This window comes from Colobus angolensis, unplaced genomic scaffold (assembly GCF_000951035.1).
Source record: "Colobus angolensis palliatus isolate OR3802 unplaced genomic scaffold, Cang.pa_1.0 Scaffold396, whole genome shotgun sequence".
NCBI lineage: Eukaryota > Metazoa > Chordata > Mammalia > Primates > Cercopithecidae > Colobus > Colobus angolensis.
The window spans coordinates 1,191,549-1,208,364 of NW_012117332.1; the positions used below are offsets into that span (position 1 = coordinate 1,191,549).

At 45.1% G+C, this 16,816-nt stretch overlaps 1 protein-coding gene across 1 annotated transcript in view; it reads right to left on the reverse strand.

Moving 5' to 3' along the window:
* FOXQ1 (forkhead box Q1) overlaps nt 1–16,816 on the reverse strand; it is a 69,778-nt gene that overhangs the window by 500 nt on the left and 52,462 nt on the right. Inside the window, exons 8-12 of the mRNA XM_011955140.1 lie at nt 3,395–3,692; nt 3,006–3,335; nt 2,108–2,350; nt 1,841–2,004; nt 165–314 (exon numbers count right to left, since the gene is read on the reverse strand). Coding sequence (XP_011810530.1) covers nt 165–314; nt 1,841–2,004; nt 2,108–2,350; nt 3,006–3,335; nt 3,395–3,692 — 1,185 coding nt within the window. The remainder of the gene's footprint in view (nt 1–164; nt 315–1,840; nt 2,005–2,107; nt 2,351–3,005; nt 3,336–3,394; nt 3,693–16,816) is intronic.

Sequence of the window (16,816 nt, forward strand, 5' to 3'; positions counted from 1 at the left end):
AGCCCAGGCCCCAGCCCCGGCGCGGGGCCGGCCGGGGTGTGACCCGCAGGCGGCAGATTCCTGCAGTGTCGCCCGTCTGGCACTCGGTTGGCCCGCTTAGGGCATGTCCTGCTTTCCTGCCCTCCCCTACCCGGACCCCCAAGAAGAAGGGGCAGCCGAGTCACGTGTGGGCACCTCTCCACGGGACACGAGCGTCTTTAGGCTTTGCAGAAGAAATGAACATTCGGTTCCGTTATTTTGGTTCTCTGAAGCGAGGGGCAGGGGCTCGGTGCCTTCATTTGTAAATTGTCTTGGAGCTCCTGGAGGTGTCTGTCCTGCGGTTTGGTGGAAAACAAGCAAGTCAACAAATCGTCCCCCCCACCCGCCCCTGGAGAAGCTGGATTCGCCTGGCTCTGCGCAGCGTCAGCGCTCTGTCCCAGAGGAAGTATCTCGTCTGTCGGTGGTTACAGTGACAGAAAGACAACGATTTTTAAAAAATTGTGATTTCTCATTTCTTTTAGCTTCTTAAGAAAACCCTTGTAGCTGTCTAAACTCGTCTTGGTAGAAGTCTGCAAGATAGGAAGGAGCTTGAGGGGTCGTTTTGGGGCCGGCTTGATACAAAGGGGAGGCACCAGGTGGATAGGGGTGGCTCAGCCGGGGCTGCAGCATCTTTTTTTGTATTTGTTATTATGAAAAAAGTTTCATAGTATACCAACGTGGAGAGAGTATACAGTAAGCCCTCTCCTGCGCTCATCACCTACATGTAACAATTATCAAGGTTTTGCCACACTTGCTTCATTCATCTTTCTGTTTTCATTTCTTGCTGAAATATTTTAGAGGAAATCTAGACATCATGTTTTAAAAGTGCACTTTGTAACTCCTCTCCACATCTCCGGTTCTAGCTCTCATACCTAAGGTTACATTTTGGCCTAGATACGCACACCTTCCCATGAGGAAGGCTGGGACGTGGTTCTGGATGTGTATTTTACAAACAGAACTCTCCGTTTCCCCAGGTGACTTTCAGCTCTGAGTTTCTTGGTTTTCTTCTGGCTGCTGGATCTCCAGAAAGGCTGGCAGATGTTCCCTCCCCCACTCTCACTGCAGACCGGGAGCACGCAGTGGCCGTAAACTGTGAAAAGGAGTGCTCTTTCCTTCAGTCACCAGAGTTAACCCCAGGATGCCTTCCATATATGCGTGACAACATAATGTATTGCAAGAGCACGTGTCCTTTGAAAATATCTGCAGGTATGCATTGTCCATGTGCATCGTACAGCAGTTTCCAAATCATTTTTTCCTTACGGTGGCTAGCTGTGGAAGAATTTTTCATATCATCTGAAAGTGCCCAAGGGAGAATTTTGGACTAGGCTGGAGGGGTGAAGGAGTCATGGGGAGTGGACTATGGAGCATGGGAGATAAGGTTGGCTTTATGTGCAGCCCCCTGACCCCAGGACTCTGTACACATATTTCACAAATAGTTGTTTATTGATTTGATGTTTTTGCTCCCTCAACAATCCATGTTGTACTCTTAGCATTTCCCTCACCCCCAACACCACCCTGCTCAGATGAGTGGCGATGGGGTGGTCACGAGTAGCCCTAGATTTACAGTTTGAGAAGTGCACCTGCTCCTGATTACCTTAAGTCACTTAACAATGTTGCTGGGCTTGTTTCTTTTTTATGGTATAATGGGGATCAGGAAAATAAAAGTAAGAAAAAATGATGCCCCCTCCCACAGTTGTTATAAAGGTGAAATAACAGTTATAAAAAGGTATTAACATTCTGACATACACACATTTATAGTTATTTTTGGTTCAATCCAATAAAAACACTTTAGTTTTAAGGCACCTTCTAAGTTTCACAGTACTTGGGATCTCTCCTTCCCTGGGTAACCTCTCATAGGCGGATTTGGGTTTGTCTTTAATGAAGACAAGATGGGTCCACTGTCTACAAGTGTAAGCCTGCCTATGAGGACTGGGGTCCCTGGTCTCCGGGTGTCTTCGGGCTGCAGGTTGGGTCTCTAGGGCTCCACTGCAAAGAGGGAACTCTGGGAGAGGGAGAAGGAGAGGGGATGCTTCCCTTGGTGGGACCTTGAGGTTGGTTCCTCCAGGTAGATCAGATTCCTTTGCAGCACTGGGGGGGCTGTCCAGCCACGGACAGCCGGTCTGCATTCGAGGAGTCCTCTGCCCCCGAACTCCCATCCGGCAGAATGTGAAAGTGCAGTGGAAAGAAAACGCCCGCGCAGCTCGCAAGGGCGCCTCGCGGGTTGCTAGCGGACGTGGCCGACCGCAAAGCCGCCCCCGCGTTTGTTTCAGGCGGGACTTTCTTCCTCTCCCTCCTAAGTCTTCTTTGCAAGAGAAACAGGTTCTGGACCGCCCTGTGGGAGGCGGCGGGACAGCGGAGGACCCTCACCTTCCACCCGCGCCACAGCGTCGCAGGAGTCCGGTGGCCGGCGACTGTCTCCCACCCCCAAGTACGCCAGGAGACCAGGGGCCGCCGCCCGGCACCCCTACTCTACCCTGTAGGCTCGTGCGCAGCTTGGCTCTGAAAATGGAACCTGCCGTGTGAAATGCTAGGGTCGTCAACGCTTTTTCCCATTTAATTTTGTTTCTCTGTGCTTTCCACCCTCCCTCCTCCTCCAGAATACCCTGCACTTGCCACCTACGTGATCTGGAACAAGTTACTTTGTTTCTGCACCTGTTTTGTGATGTCTACGATTGGGATCATTATAGTACCTAACAGTGTTGTTGGGAGGATTAAACGAATTAATACAAGCCAAGCTCGTAGAACGGCGTGCGGCATGTGGAAAGCGCTCTGTAAACGTAGGCCCTGAAACTGACGGTGCAGAGTCCTCTGAACTCGGTCCCGCGTGGGCCGGCGCGACCCTACGGCTTTCCCCAGGGTGGTTTCGGCCGCGGCACGCAGAGCTTGGGGAGAATTGGGTCCCTGCGCCTCTCCCAGCCCCAACCAAACTCCTGTGCTTTTAGGATTTGGTTAAGAATTGAATTAAGCACGGAGCAGGGAGAAAGTACGAAAAGTCGGGGCAGGACCCAGGGGCCGACTGCTTAAGCCGGAGCGCGGGGGAGCCAAGCAGGTGCGCGCGGGCTGGAGCGCGTGGTGGCCGCGGCGCTGGCCGCAGCCGGGGTCCTGCGTGCTGTGGCCTGTCTAGTTCTCCAAGAGGGGCCTGGTGGCCGGCGTCGGACTCAGCGCGGCTTCTCCAGGCCCCGGCGGCGCCACCCGCGCCGGCTCCATGCCTCGAACTGCTGGAGGTGCCGAGTGCTTTCTGCAGCTGGGCGCAGGGGCGACCCCGGTGTGGGAGAGCGCCCTTCTCGAGGGGTGTCACCGAGGGCGGCGTCTGGAAGCTGGAGGTGGAAAGCGGGGAGGGAATTTCTGTTTTAGGAACTTCTCTTCCGTGTCTGACCCTTGGCCAGGTTCGTCCCCGGGTGGAACTTGTCTCCAAATTTTGCTTGGAAAAAGCAGGCGACAAACGGTCGCATTTCGGCGGTCGTCTTTTGCCTCGAGGCCGGCGCGGGCCTCTCCGGGACTCGCGAGGCGGCGCAGGGCTGGGAAGGGCAGGCTGATCTCACTGTGGGCGAAACCGGCCCCGGAGCGGCGGCCGCGGGGCGCGAGGCGCGAAACCTCAGGCAGCGCAGCCGCCGCCGGGCACCGCGGGCTTGGACGGCCTTCACCAGGGGTCCGGACGCGGCCGCTCTGCCGAGCTGGGAGGGCGGAGAGGGAGAGGGGAAGTGACCTCTTGAACCTCATCAAATGCAAATGTTACAAGAAGCTTGTTAAGGAAAGAAAAGCGGAAGGCAGGGAAATGGAGAAACGTGGAGTCCACCTGAGGCTTGAATGGCCTTTTTAGAGTTCCAGGCCCCTGGGATTTGCAGACTTCTCTGCGGTAGACCGACTGTTGGTAATGGACTTTGCATTTTCCCGCAGGAGGGTGAAGCTACCAGCCGACTTCCTCCAATATGCATATTTTACATATATAAACACCTTTGCAGTTTTATAGCCATTTGAATAAACCATTCATATAAACTCTTACTCTTAAAACGATCCTCACGAAATAGCTTTTATCTCAGATCATTTTCACTATTCTTTTAATTGCCGGCTTTTGTAGCTTGGGTTTCACCTCCAGGCTGATGGCCAAAGTGTTTTTACGTTCAACTTGGCCGTCTGTTCGGTGGTACCTTACTACCGCAATAGCTTTCCCTATCAACATGGACACAGAATAGATTCAACATTTAATTTTCCCAGTTGGATGGGTAGTATACTTTCGGGAGAAGCAAATGTCCCTTTCGTTTGGTCCTTGCTCGTTCTTAGTTAGCGAGGGAGAATGCCGGTGGGGCCTTCAGCAGCAGTACGCTAACGAGTGTTGCAGCTGTGACTAGTTTTTGGCTTTAAAAAAGACTGACCGACCGGGCGCGGTGGCTCACGCCTGTAATCCCAGCACTTTGGGAAGCCGAGGCGGGCAGATCACGAGGTCAGGAGTTCGAGACCAGCCTGGCAACATAGTGAAACCCCATCTCTACTAAAAAAGCAAAAATTCACCAGCATGGTGGTGCGCTCCTGTAATCCCAGCTACTCGTGAGGCTGAGGCAGGAGAATCGCTTGAATCCGGGAGGTGGAGGTTTGGTGAGCCAAGATCGCACCACTGCACTCCAGCCTGGGCAACAGAGCCAGACTCTGTCTCAAAGTAAGTAAGTAAATTAATTAGTTAAAATAAATAAAAAAAAATTAAAAGAAGACTGACCTGCTTGATGAACCAGATATTCACCTATTTACTCTTCAAGTCTCTAGACCTATTATAAAACATGTCAACCATCTGAGAAGCTGTGAGCAGTTACCATATGTCAGCTTTTCATTCAGCAAAAGGGGAGGGGGGCTCCTAAAGTTTTTTTTCTCTCTTGAAAGGGAAGGCTGTTTGGGGACCTGAAAGTATAAACGAACCCTCCAGAAACCTATGTTTTGGAACAAAATGTGTGTGGAAAGCTAAGCAGGCCAGTTGGGCAGACAGGATTTGGGGATGGAGGCTGAGGGAGGCAGGGAACTGTGTACAATCTGTGGGCAGCGGTGCCCTTCTGAGTGAGGGGACAGGATGCACTTGGGGCTCTGTGCTGGTGTCAGAGAAAGGGGCAAGCGAAAAAGGCAGAGAGTGGCAGATTCTCTTTAGGAGAATTTTCCATCTGGAAAGGAGGTTTATGTATCCATCACCATCTCTGGTAAGACGCTTGGTGTAGGTGGAAGGGTGTATGTTGGCGTTGGCTGAGGGAATCTGCCTTACTGAGCTGGGCTAAAAAGGAACTTAATAAACTTCTTTTGTTTTGTGGTTTCTACCTATGGAAAAGTTTTCTGCAGTTGGAGGGCTTTCAGAAGAGATCTGAGACAGGAAACCTTTCCATTTGTAAATCAGTTACAAAAAATATGCAGTTGAGTTAAGCATTTTACGGCAATAGGAATTTAATAAAAAGGGAAAGATATAGCTGTATAGAGTAGGTAAGCATGGCTGGAGAATACATTTATTATTTTTGTTTGTTTCATTTTGTTTTTATTTTCTAACACCAGAATGTGTAATTTCATAGCAATGGAAAAATAATAAGCAATTTTGGGTGTTTCCAATTCCTTATAATGTATTCCTGAACACTTTCTAACTAGGATATTATTTTGAGGCCAGTTGATTGATGTCTAGACTTTGGATGTCTCTACAGAGTGAGAATTGGAGCTGGCAGTGCCGGTAACACCACTTGAAGACATTTCTTCTGGCCTTTATTATTTACACTTTTTCTTAAAGTTTTCATTCACTTTTCTAATTTTTTAAAACTTTCCTAGCACAATGACATAGTGCAATTTACTTTTATACCTTGAGTTAAAGGTGGAATTTCAATTGATGAAAATAGAGGAAATAAGGTTACTCAAATAATGCCAAGGAGTTCATTTGCATCACTCAAGTTACCTTCAAGACTGCCATTTAAATGAGCTCTTTTTTTAAAAGTAAGATTAATATATTTGTCTTTATAGTAATGCCTTCAAAAATATGCAATTTTTAATATTTTGGGGATGAAGTGACCCATGAAGGCGTAAGTGCCTTGGTCCATGAGAGTCATAATGAAGCCATGATTTATCTTTTGTTTCTCTGCATATAAATATAAACACATTACAAAAGTAGAATTCTTTCTCCATCTTTCCTTAACCAATTTTTCTTATGTAATAAAATATCATAAATATTAACTAGTTTTTAAAGTTTTAAATATTACTTTGAGAATTTAATTTATTTTTAAAGATTCTAAATTTATTTTTCTTTTTATGTGATAACCTGCACAGCACTTACTTGCTGTTCACTGTCTTTTCTAGAAAACATAAACAACTTGGCAAATCTCCCATTAACCTTCATATTAATCTTTTAAAGAGGGAGAGGTAGAAGTCACCCTTGCTCTTTGGAACTAAGAAAAGTGGAGTCACTGGAAGATTGAAAGTCAACCCTAAGGCCAATGCAGTTTGACATTGACATTAATCGTGGGGAATTTGGAAAGAGAGCAGTATGCTGGAAGATAGGATACAAATGTAAATATCTTGCTATACCTGGAGAATTTTGCAGATGTGTGGTTCTTTGGTTTGCCTGACATTTCTTCCTTCTACTGGTGAGAGCATGTTCATATCCTGAGAGGGAACGCTGTTTCTCCCACTCAGTGTTGTCCCAGTGCAGACACACTGCTATGACACCCTAGACGTAGAGAGTCATGTGACTTATGCCTGTCTATTCTACCTGTCTTCTGCCACAGTACTTGGCCAAGTCTAGGCACAGGGTCACCCTCTGTCACACAGAGTCCTTCCCTGTGGGGTTGTTAGTAAAGGCAGTGAGAGAGAGGCTCACTCTTTTCTCTCTGGGATTATGAGCATGAAGGATACATACTTTGAACTTTGCATGGCCACATCATCACTTCTCTAGTTTCTAGGTGAAGCCCATTTACAATGGAAGAGACTGGGTCCAGTGCACAGGAGGGAGCAGAGGACACAGACATGGGGGGCTGACAACATTTTTGGAGGCTGGGGCTGCCACAGGCCCAGGATTTCTCATTTTATCATCCGATTCCTTAGTTCCACAAATATTTTTAAGTGCCTACTTGGCCAGACACTGATCTAAGTGCAGGGGAAGCATTTAGAGAAAACATTCAAGGTCTCCACTTTCAAAGCTTAAATTTGGGGGATTGGACAGACAAGCAAATCTGCAAAAGCTTTCAGATAGAAAGAAGTGGTATGAGGACGGACAGTACATAAACAAGAAAGTCAGTCCATGGTGATGGTAAATGAGGGTGATGTGATAGACAAATGGACATTGGGGGTGATCAGGAAAGCCTTCTCTGGGAAGACATTGGTCTGAGACTTGAGAATGGAGAGGAGCTAGCTCTGGAAAGGTCAGAGGCGGAGGGAGCAGGACAGGACACGCAAAGGCCCTAAGAAATGCCCTTGGGACATTCAACGGCCATCAGAGGACCAGGGAACCTCCGCCATTGCCCTTCTCCACTCTAGATGCTGGTTGTTCAGACAGAGAGTGTGTTGATACACAGTGACCATGTCTGACTCTTGGACTCTTCTTTTCCTAGGCAGTCACCCCTGAAATACCCACCATTCTGTTACAGCCACAGTAACTTGCTGTGCTTTCCACAGCACCTGACGGTCTCCATTTCCACATGAGCCACTCAAATTTAAATGGCACCCGTTTGTAGATATGTTGGCTTTTTCTGCTTCAGAGTCACATTATTGCTGAACTCTGTGGCCCCTGAAATCTGGCCATAGCATTAGTATATGTATGTGACAGATTGGAGGAAATTCTTGTAAAGTTTGGCAGTATCCAAACCGTGCTAGATAATGCATCCAGTTCTGGAATTCAGCATCCTAGGGGAGGACCTGGAACCTTGTGTGATACAGAAGAGAACTGTGACTGATTAATGGGACAGAGGAGGGCACTTATGATGAAAGCTTACAGGGTTGAGAAGCATTAGGTTTTGAGAAGGCTGAAGAGAGATTTTAGTTATCTGAGTAGGTGAAAGATTCATACCTCCCAAATCCAAAGTGGCTTGTTGAATGTTTAACCCACAGTGAAAGAGAACGAAGCATATCAGGTAGGATGCTTTAGGCTGCAATCAACAGAAATCCTTGCTTATGGACGCAGGAACATTAAGTCATTATCTCAAGGAGCAGGAAGTCTTGGAGTTGGGCAAGTTTTGGAGTGGGTTGTGTTAGCAGCCCAATGGTATCACCAAGGACTGAAATTCTTTCTAATTTTCTACTTTGATGGTTACAGAATCCATTTCATCCTAGAACTCATTTATGTTCTGGTTGTAAGATAGTGTCAGTGAAAGTATGTGCTTTTGTTGTTTATATCCAGAAGGTTAAAAATAGGAAAAAAAATTCTATCTTTTAACAGTGGCATGAAGGTTCTCCTCTCTTTACTTTTTGGGGCCAGTTTAGATCCGTGCTTCTCCCTGGACCAGCGACAGTCTCCTGGGAAAAGACACTCGTAGATTACCTATGCCAGTCACAGACAAGTGCGGTGGGGCTGACCTGGACCACTCAGGATGTGCCTGCGAAGGGGGGAATGGGGTTAACCTCCCCTACATCACATGGTCTCAGGGTCTTACATGTCTCATGGGATTAATAAATGGAATCTGAGTCTTTAGGAAGGAAGGAGCATGCATCTGTGCATGTCAAATAGACAGTGATGGGTTGATATATTAGCTTGAGGCATTTAGGGTGGAGATAAGGAAGAGTAATCTAATATAGATGACCTCGAATGTCAGAAAAACTTAGCATAAGAGGATGTGAAGTCTCTTTCTTTAAGATGTTGGGATCCTGTTTGTCTGAAATTATACGTCTAAAGTCTGATCCTGTCTGAACGTGACGGCCCAGTGGGGTAGGAGTAAAGGAGATTGTCTCCTAAAATTGTCATTAGAGTTCCCTGTGGTGCTGGTTACACACAGATGGTAGAGCCTTACCTCAGAGATTGAGATGCAGTAGTTTCGGGTGAGGTCTAGGGCACTCTGTTTTTAAACAGTGATTCATATGAGGCTGATGTAGCCTGTCAGCTGAACTCAATTTGGAAACCAGTGGTTATGAATACAGACCAGGCATATTTTTTTGAGCACATAAGAAATGCTCAAAAAAATTGACCATGTATTAGGCTACAAAGGAAATCTCAATAAATTCCAAAGAATTAACATCATCTGAACTACATTTACTCATCACAGTGCATTAAATTTAGATGCTTATTACAAGGACATAAAAATAACAGCCTAAAAACACGTTTGGGAGCATTCCTCCTCCACCAAAAAACCCCCAAATCATGAAATAACAATTGAGTTTAAAAGCTTATCACAAAGGAAATTAAGAGCTGCTGACACAGAAAACACATCATGTCGAAGTGCAGCTAAAGCCTTACTTCAAGGGAAATTTATAACTTTGAAACCAATGATCAGAAATTAAGAAAAATTGATAACAAAGAAGCTAATATTTAAATCCAGAAGGTAGAACAAAGACAGCAGAACAAACCCAAAGAAACAGTGTGTTAGTCTGAGTTCCTACTTAAAAGCAACAGAGCCCATCCATATTGGCTAGATTCAGCAGAAAATGCACTTACTAAAGGGCACACATGCCCTGATTCTTCGGGAGGACCATAGAGTCCGTTTTCAAGCCTGCATCACCAGGAATAACACCAAACTCAACCACAAAACAGCTGCAGAAATATCCGTCTATAGTCATTGCCACCACCAAGCACTGTGAGCACTGGCTGTCGATGCCAGGGTCCCCTAAGGTCACCCTGGCCAGCATGGAGATTCCACATGCCAGGGATGGTGCCTGGCTCCTCATGCTGCTTTCTTTTGAGCAGAAGTCTCACATGGATGGGTCTGATCAGCAGAGTCTGGGTTGCATGTGTGAATTCTGACTACAGGAGGCTGGGAAGGTGAGTTTCTGGGTTCCACTTTGGGAGACAGAACTCTTCATGTAGAAAATTCCCAAGACAGTGGGGAGGTGGTAGGGGTGCGTGGTTAACGTCTTCTGCATTCAGGAAGGAAGAATGTAATAAAGATAAGGACAGAAATAAATGACAAGGATAACCTCCCTCTGTATTATTGAGGTAATTATTTACAGAACCAAAAGATTTTTTGAAAAGAATCCTTAAATACACCTCCACGAGACTTACAAAAGTGTGTTATTACACACATGCACACACAGGACATTGATAGAGGATTTATAATTTATAATTAAGAATTCTTTACTCACTCAGAATTCAAAGTGCTGGGATTGAGACAGTGACTGGGCAAATCTGCCTTAGATGCCTGCCCCTGGCTGTTCTGGGGAGAAGAAAGGCTCTGCTCCCCTGGTTTCTGGGTGGGCCTTCCTACAAGACTGCACACAATAGGAAATATCTCAATGGGGTCAGCAGCAAGTGACAAGTATCCAGTACCTAGAGTGTGAGTTATGTCATTGATTTCTTTCCAATATCTCATTGCTATTAAAAAGCTTCAATAAACATCTTTGTCATTTTTTTGTTTCTTAGACATGAAATTACTGGATCAGCAGAGGTGAATAATTTTAAGGTTTTTGATTAAACTGTTAAATTTCTTTCTCCAACAATGGTAACAATTTCCCGCCTCGCTAGCCCTGATAAGAGAGGACCCATCTCCCTGCATCCTTTCCTGCTTTGATTATTTCATAACAGAGGTAGTATCTCATTGTTGTTTTAGTTTAAATTTTAAAAAATGCCCACGGATAAGCAATCATCTCTATATCATCTAAGCTAATATTCACAACATTTTGTAAGGTTGATATCAGAATCTCCATTTCACCAATGAAAAAGTTGAAGGTGAAGAAAGATGAAACTACCTTCTCTCAGCCCTTTCGTCAGGAAAGGATGTGGATTTAAATCCTGGTTTTTGTGACTCTAAAGCCCTTGTTCTTAACTACAGCCTTTGTTCACAGAAGATAGGTATATTTGACTAAATACATAAATGAAAAGATCTGAAGATCAAAAACAGATGTAGTTGGAGTTTCCCAAAGAGTGTTCCAAGGAACATGAGACTTTTAATATTCTCTGGGACAAAAATCAATTCAATGTTAAAAGAGTTGGGAGACACTGGATAGCATTTCCGCTCTTGGAGACTCATAGCAAAAGTTGTGATGGTTAAGGCCTTGAGAAGTCTTACAGCAAAGAAACTGTTTGACTCTATTTAACATTCCAGAGAAGTAGTGTTCCAAAGAACATGTTTTGGGAGGTTCTGCCAAGCATTGTGCCTCTTCTTTTTGTTTCATGTTTTATTGCATTGGCCTAGACAGTGGTAAATGATATTGGTGACAGTGAGTATTTTATTGTCCCTTGATTTGGTGAGAATGTTCCTAGTACTTCATCATTAAGTATTATGTTGGCTGTGAGTTTAAGATAGACACAGATAGTATTTATTGTCTCAAATAAGAATACTTTGTTTCTTATTGTCTTGCTTAAAGAAGCAGAAATGGATAGTGAATATGAAGGAATCAGCTTATCAGACAAGGGGAAAATCCAATGGTAGGCTATTCATTCAGTAAATAGACAGTATTTTTGATGGACTAAGGATAATTTCCAATGCTCCTTCGGAAACACTGATGGCTGGGGAAAAGCACTTGCATTTTCTCCCAGAAGGGTAGTGTTTTTTTATTAAACATGGGGTCTCACTCTGCACACCAGGTTGGAGTGCAGTCACATAATCATAAATCACTGCATCCTCAAAATCCTGGGCTCAAGTGATCCTCCTGCCTCAGTCTCTTAAGTGCCTAGATTATAGGTGTGTGTCACCATGCCTGTCTTAGAAGGGTGGTATTTGGATATATTTGTCACTGATATGGTTTGACCGCGTCCCCACCCAAATCTCATCTTGAATTCCCACATGTTGTGGGAGGGACCCGGGGCGAGGGAAATGAATTGTGGGGGTAGGTCTTTCTTGTGCTGTTCTCCTGATAGTAAGTCTCACGAGATCTGATGGCTGTATAAGGGGGAGTTTCCCCACACAAGTGCGCTCTCTTTGCCTGTTGCTATCCATGTAAGACATGACTTGCTCCTCCTTGTCATTTGCCTCCCCCACCATGTGGAACTGTAAGTCTGTTAAACCTCTTTCTTTTGCAAATTGCCCGGTCTTGGATATGTCTTTTTCAGCAGCATGAAAATGGACTAATATAGTCGCCTTTACTTTAGGCTGGAGAATGGAGTGGCATTTCTTTTTCTTTTTTCTTTTTTCTTTTTTTTTTTTTTGAGCTGGAGTCTTGCTCTGTCACCCAGGCTGGAGTGCAGTGGTGTGATCTCAGCTCACTGCAAGCTCCGCCTTCCGGGTTCACGCCATTCTCCTGCCTCAGCCTCCTGAGTAGCTGGGACTACAGGCGTCCGAGGGGTGGCATTTCTTTGTTCACCATTCATTCAGCGAATATGTTTTGAGTGCCTACCAGGTGCCAGGCCCAGTTTTGGGTGCTGTGTCTCTAACACACTACATGATAGTACCTAATAGATATTGTCAGTTGAAACCGAGTTTTAAAGAGTTGGCCTTGATGAGGGGCTATTTGCCTGTCCCCATACCAAGAGGACTAATAATGTGGGGGATGTTCTGCCTCTGCTCCCTTCCTTTCTTACCCTTCTCTCTCCTCCTCCCCTTCTCACCGTAGCCATGTTGAGTGTCTGCTGCGCACAGCTGTGGGGCTCTAGACAAACATCTTTCCCTTAAAGATGTACCCTTCAGCCTGGCCCAACCCTGGCTTAGATATGGCATAAGTACTCAAAATAGAACCAGCCCGGGAGTTTTTACTACTTTGGACACAGGACTTTGCTTTCGGCCAAAAAAGTCCTTGAAGATGGACTTGGTGGTCCTTGGGGGGCACTGCCCAATGAATGATTGCATTGAAGCTTTGGAAACCGTTTTTTCTCCAACAATTTCCCTGTCTACAAGTTTATGAGGCAGTAAATAGCCCCTGTGTGCATAATGAATTCTGACATCATAGTCCACGGCACTTACAAACAGCGGGCTGGCCTGCGCTTTTATTAGCAGTGCAGCCTGAGGCGAAAAACTACCCTAGCCTGTCCCGGTGTTCTATTATAGACCTTACTATAAAACCTCCCCTGGCTTTCCCTGTCTCAGCAAAGATGCTTTTTCAGGGTCCGAGTAATTTCCTCTCCCCTCTCCTTGAGGACTGTCAGAATGCAATGCAGTCAGATTATGCAAAGCCTGGGTCCTCCTCAGTTTTTTGACTGTGGGTGCAAAACGTGGTTTTCAGGAGATCTGGGTAGTCCTCATCTACAGAGGGTGACAGAATATGAGCGATTTTCTCAGGTCTCTGTGGCAACACCTGCTGACTTCTACCTTCTTTCTTGCCATTCGTCCTGATCTGGAACCTGTGAAGTTTTGGCAATTTCATTTGAGTGAGTGCTGGAAACTGGGGATGAAGTATTAGTTCTTAATGTGTCTCCTTTGGTCAAGTTGGAAAGATTTCAAAGAAACTAAGACAGAAAAGTAATATTTTTCCTGTGAGTGGAGGAAGCTTCATTTCAGAAGCAATAGTAAGGAAGGCACAGAGGGGGCTGGTGTGTTCTGATTTTTACCATGGAGCTTCGTTTTCCTGTCCCTGAGGGTCTCTGACACATGGATGGAGAGACCTGATGACGGGTTACAGTTTATGACAGTGGGTCTTATTGGTATCTATGAGGCATTCACAATCCATCTGGCTTAATTATTATAACTTAAGGGGGATCGGGGGAATCGTTTTATGGTTCCACTGCCTGGGGTGGACCATCGGTCACAAAATGTCCAACAATTACCAGTAAACTGCTTAGAATATAAACATTGGTTTATTGGGGAGTGAGCATAAATTCTCCTTGTTTCTCTTTTCCAACTTGAGATTTTCCAATCTGTGTTTTACAATCCCAAGATTGTACTGTCTTCCTCTTAAACTAGAAGATGTGGCTGGGCATGGGAGCTCATGCCTGTAAATCCCGGCACTTTGCGAGGCTGAGTGGGTAGGATCACTTGAGTCCAGGAGTTTGAGACAAGCCTGGGTAACATAGCCACATCCCATCTCTACAAAGAATTTTAAAAAGTTAGCTGTGCGTGATGGCGTGTGTCTGTAGTCCCAGCTACTTGGGAGGCTGAGGTAAGAAGATCACTTGAGCCTGGGCAGTTGAGGCTGCAGTGAGCCAAGGTTGTGCCACTGCACTCCAGGCTGGGTGGCAGAGCCCCTGTCTCAAAAATAAATAAATAAATAAATAAATAAATGCATAAATACATAAATAAAATAAATAAATAAAAGATAAATGGAAGATGTCTGCCCTAAGGACCATCCTTTAAGGAGACTGCTGTGAGTGGAGGATCATCCTTTAAGGAGACCTCGGTGAGGTGTGGATAGGTGGTGGGCTAGCTCAGGGCTCACTTTCATCAGAAGTGGAAGGGGTGGGGATGGGCATTGGAACCTGGGATGCTCTCTTCCCCCAGTGGACTGAGACCCATCTGTGGGTTGGCCTGGGCTGGGCCGTGTCTTGTGCACCTGGTTTTCTCAGAGATGAACACCTTCTAGGGTGAGGGGTCACTGGTGTTGGGCTTCCACCACCCGAGGGACAGCCTGGAGGGGTCTGCTCCCTCTTTTGGTCCTTAGTATTTGGCAACTGATGACACAACCAGTGCTTTTTCCTCTAGCGTCTTCTCTGTTCTCTGGACACCCTCATTTTTGCTTCAAACCTCTCTCATGTAAAAAGCTTCTTTAAAAACTCTTAGGTTTCTCTGTTTTGATTTTGAGTGGACACTGCTTCTTTAGGCTTGTTATTCCAAGGCCTAGAGCTGACCTCTTTACTTTGGTATAGATATTAATACCTTGATGAAAGTTGACTAATTTCCTTCTTTTATTTTATTTATTTTTAGAGATGGTATCTCTGTCATCCCGGCTGGAGTGCAGTGGCACGATCCTAGCTCACCTCAGCCTCAATCTCCTAGGCTCAAGTGATCCTCCTGCCTCAACCTCATGAGTAACTGGGACTCCCAGTGTGCACAACCCTGACCGGATAATTTTTAATTTTCTTTTGTAGAGATGGGGACCTCACTATGTTGCCCAGGCTGGTCTTGAATTCCTGGCCTCAAGTGATCCCTCTGCCTTGGCCTCTGAAAGCACTAGGGTTACAGGCGTGAGCCACCATGCTTTGCTCTTTTCCTTATTTTAAAAAAATGCCTCTGTCCCTGGAGCAAAGAGAGAAGTAAAACAAACAAACAAGTCAAAGTTTTTGTGCTTTTCTAGGTCATCATGATTTGAACGTGGAAACAAAATTGTGAAATACTTTTTGTTTTGAATGAAATTCAGAATGGAGGGGCATCTGGCATCTGCCTTTTCATACAGCCAACGGAGGGTTCTAGGAAAAGTCCACACATACTTGATTTTTGCCCCTGTTGGTATCTGGATCTTTGCCTCCTGTGGTCTGTACTAAGAGCCATGACAATCTTCTTTCTCTGAGGTGTCTTCTTACTTGGGAAGGGCCCACAAGCTCCATAATTTTCTTTGCATGATTTCCTGCAGTGCTTGAGCATTTAGCAAACAACCACCTTGATGCTCCTCTATGCTTTCGAGGTGAAATTCAACTCGAGATTCGTCTGTGTCCTGGAGACCTGATGCTCTGCGTTAACCGTGTGTGTGGCATTCCCTGCACTTCAGAGCCACAGTGCTGAACTGTCCCCCACAGTGCCTTCCATAGCGCAGGTAAATTACGCAGTGGGACTTCAGAACCAGAGCAGACCCGTGAAGGCAGGGATTCGAAATCTCTGAGGTTTTGACTTGGTTCCTGAGATAGGAAAGCTTTCTTTTTCCTTTGTAAGCTTCTTTTCCCTTTTACTTTTTTCAAGTTTCATTGTTGCTGAATAGGTTATCTGCAGGTCAGTGGGTTTACAGGTTGTTTGGATTTCCTAAAATTGTGTTTTTCCCTAAACGTGGCACGAGAGATTGTTTGCAGGCTGCTGTGAGAATGGGACAGCCCACTGTGGCCGACACAATGCTGCTATTTCTGTTTCTCTCTGTTGCCCCCAATGAAGGTATTTTAAGGCTCCCTGGTATTTAAGAAGACTAAAATCAGCAGAGAAAAATCCTGGACTTCTTCAGTTTCCTGCCAATTCTGCAGAGTTCAGAACAACTTTTATTTATTTATTTTTTTAAAAGAATTTTTTCCATGACATTCAAGAAGCCAGCTACATTTTGCAATACTTTTCTTTGTGATGAATAATTTTCCAGATACAGCGTGCGGATGAATTTCGGTTTAGATACGCAGGCCATATAATTCCAGATGCAAATGCAGATGTTTATGAGTTCATGGAATGGAAGATATAAATGTTCTGACTTTGCTGTATGCCTTGAGAAAATTTAGAGAGGCAGAGAAAAAACCCAACAACCCAGATTTGCTTAATTTCCTGCTTTAAACATTTACCTTTAAAGGAGCTCATTTACATAATAAATTATATTGCTTGAGAGCATATGTGGGGAAATTTTGACCCAAAACTCTTTTCCTTTAATCTGCACATGCTGTGGTTTGTGAAAGTGTGTGTTCACATGCAGAATTACTTATCAATATGGAAGGCTTTAGTCCATGGACGGCACAGTTTCAAATAAACTTGACTTCAGTTAGCAACCTGGTAAATTATTATTCATTCTGAAAATCACACTTTAAAAGTTTATTTAGTTCTCTTACCTTAACATAGGTAAAGACATTAAGTAAATTCATAGAATTGTTTTGAGTTACCACTCAGAAAATAATTTAAAACTTAATAATTACATCGTGTAACAATCTTTCGGATCCAAT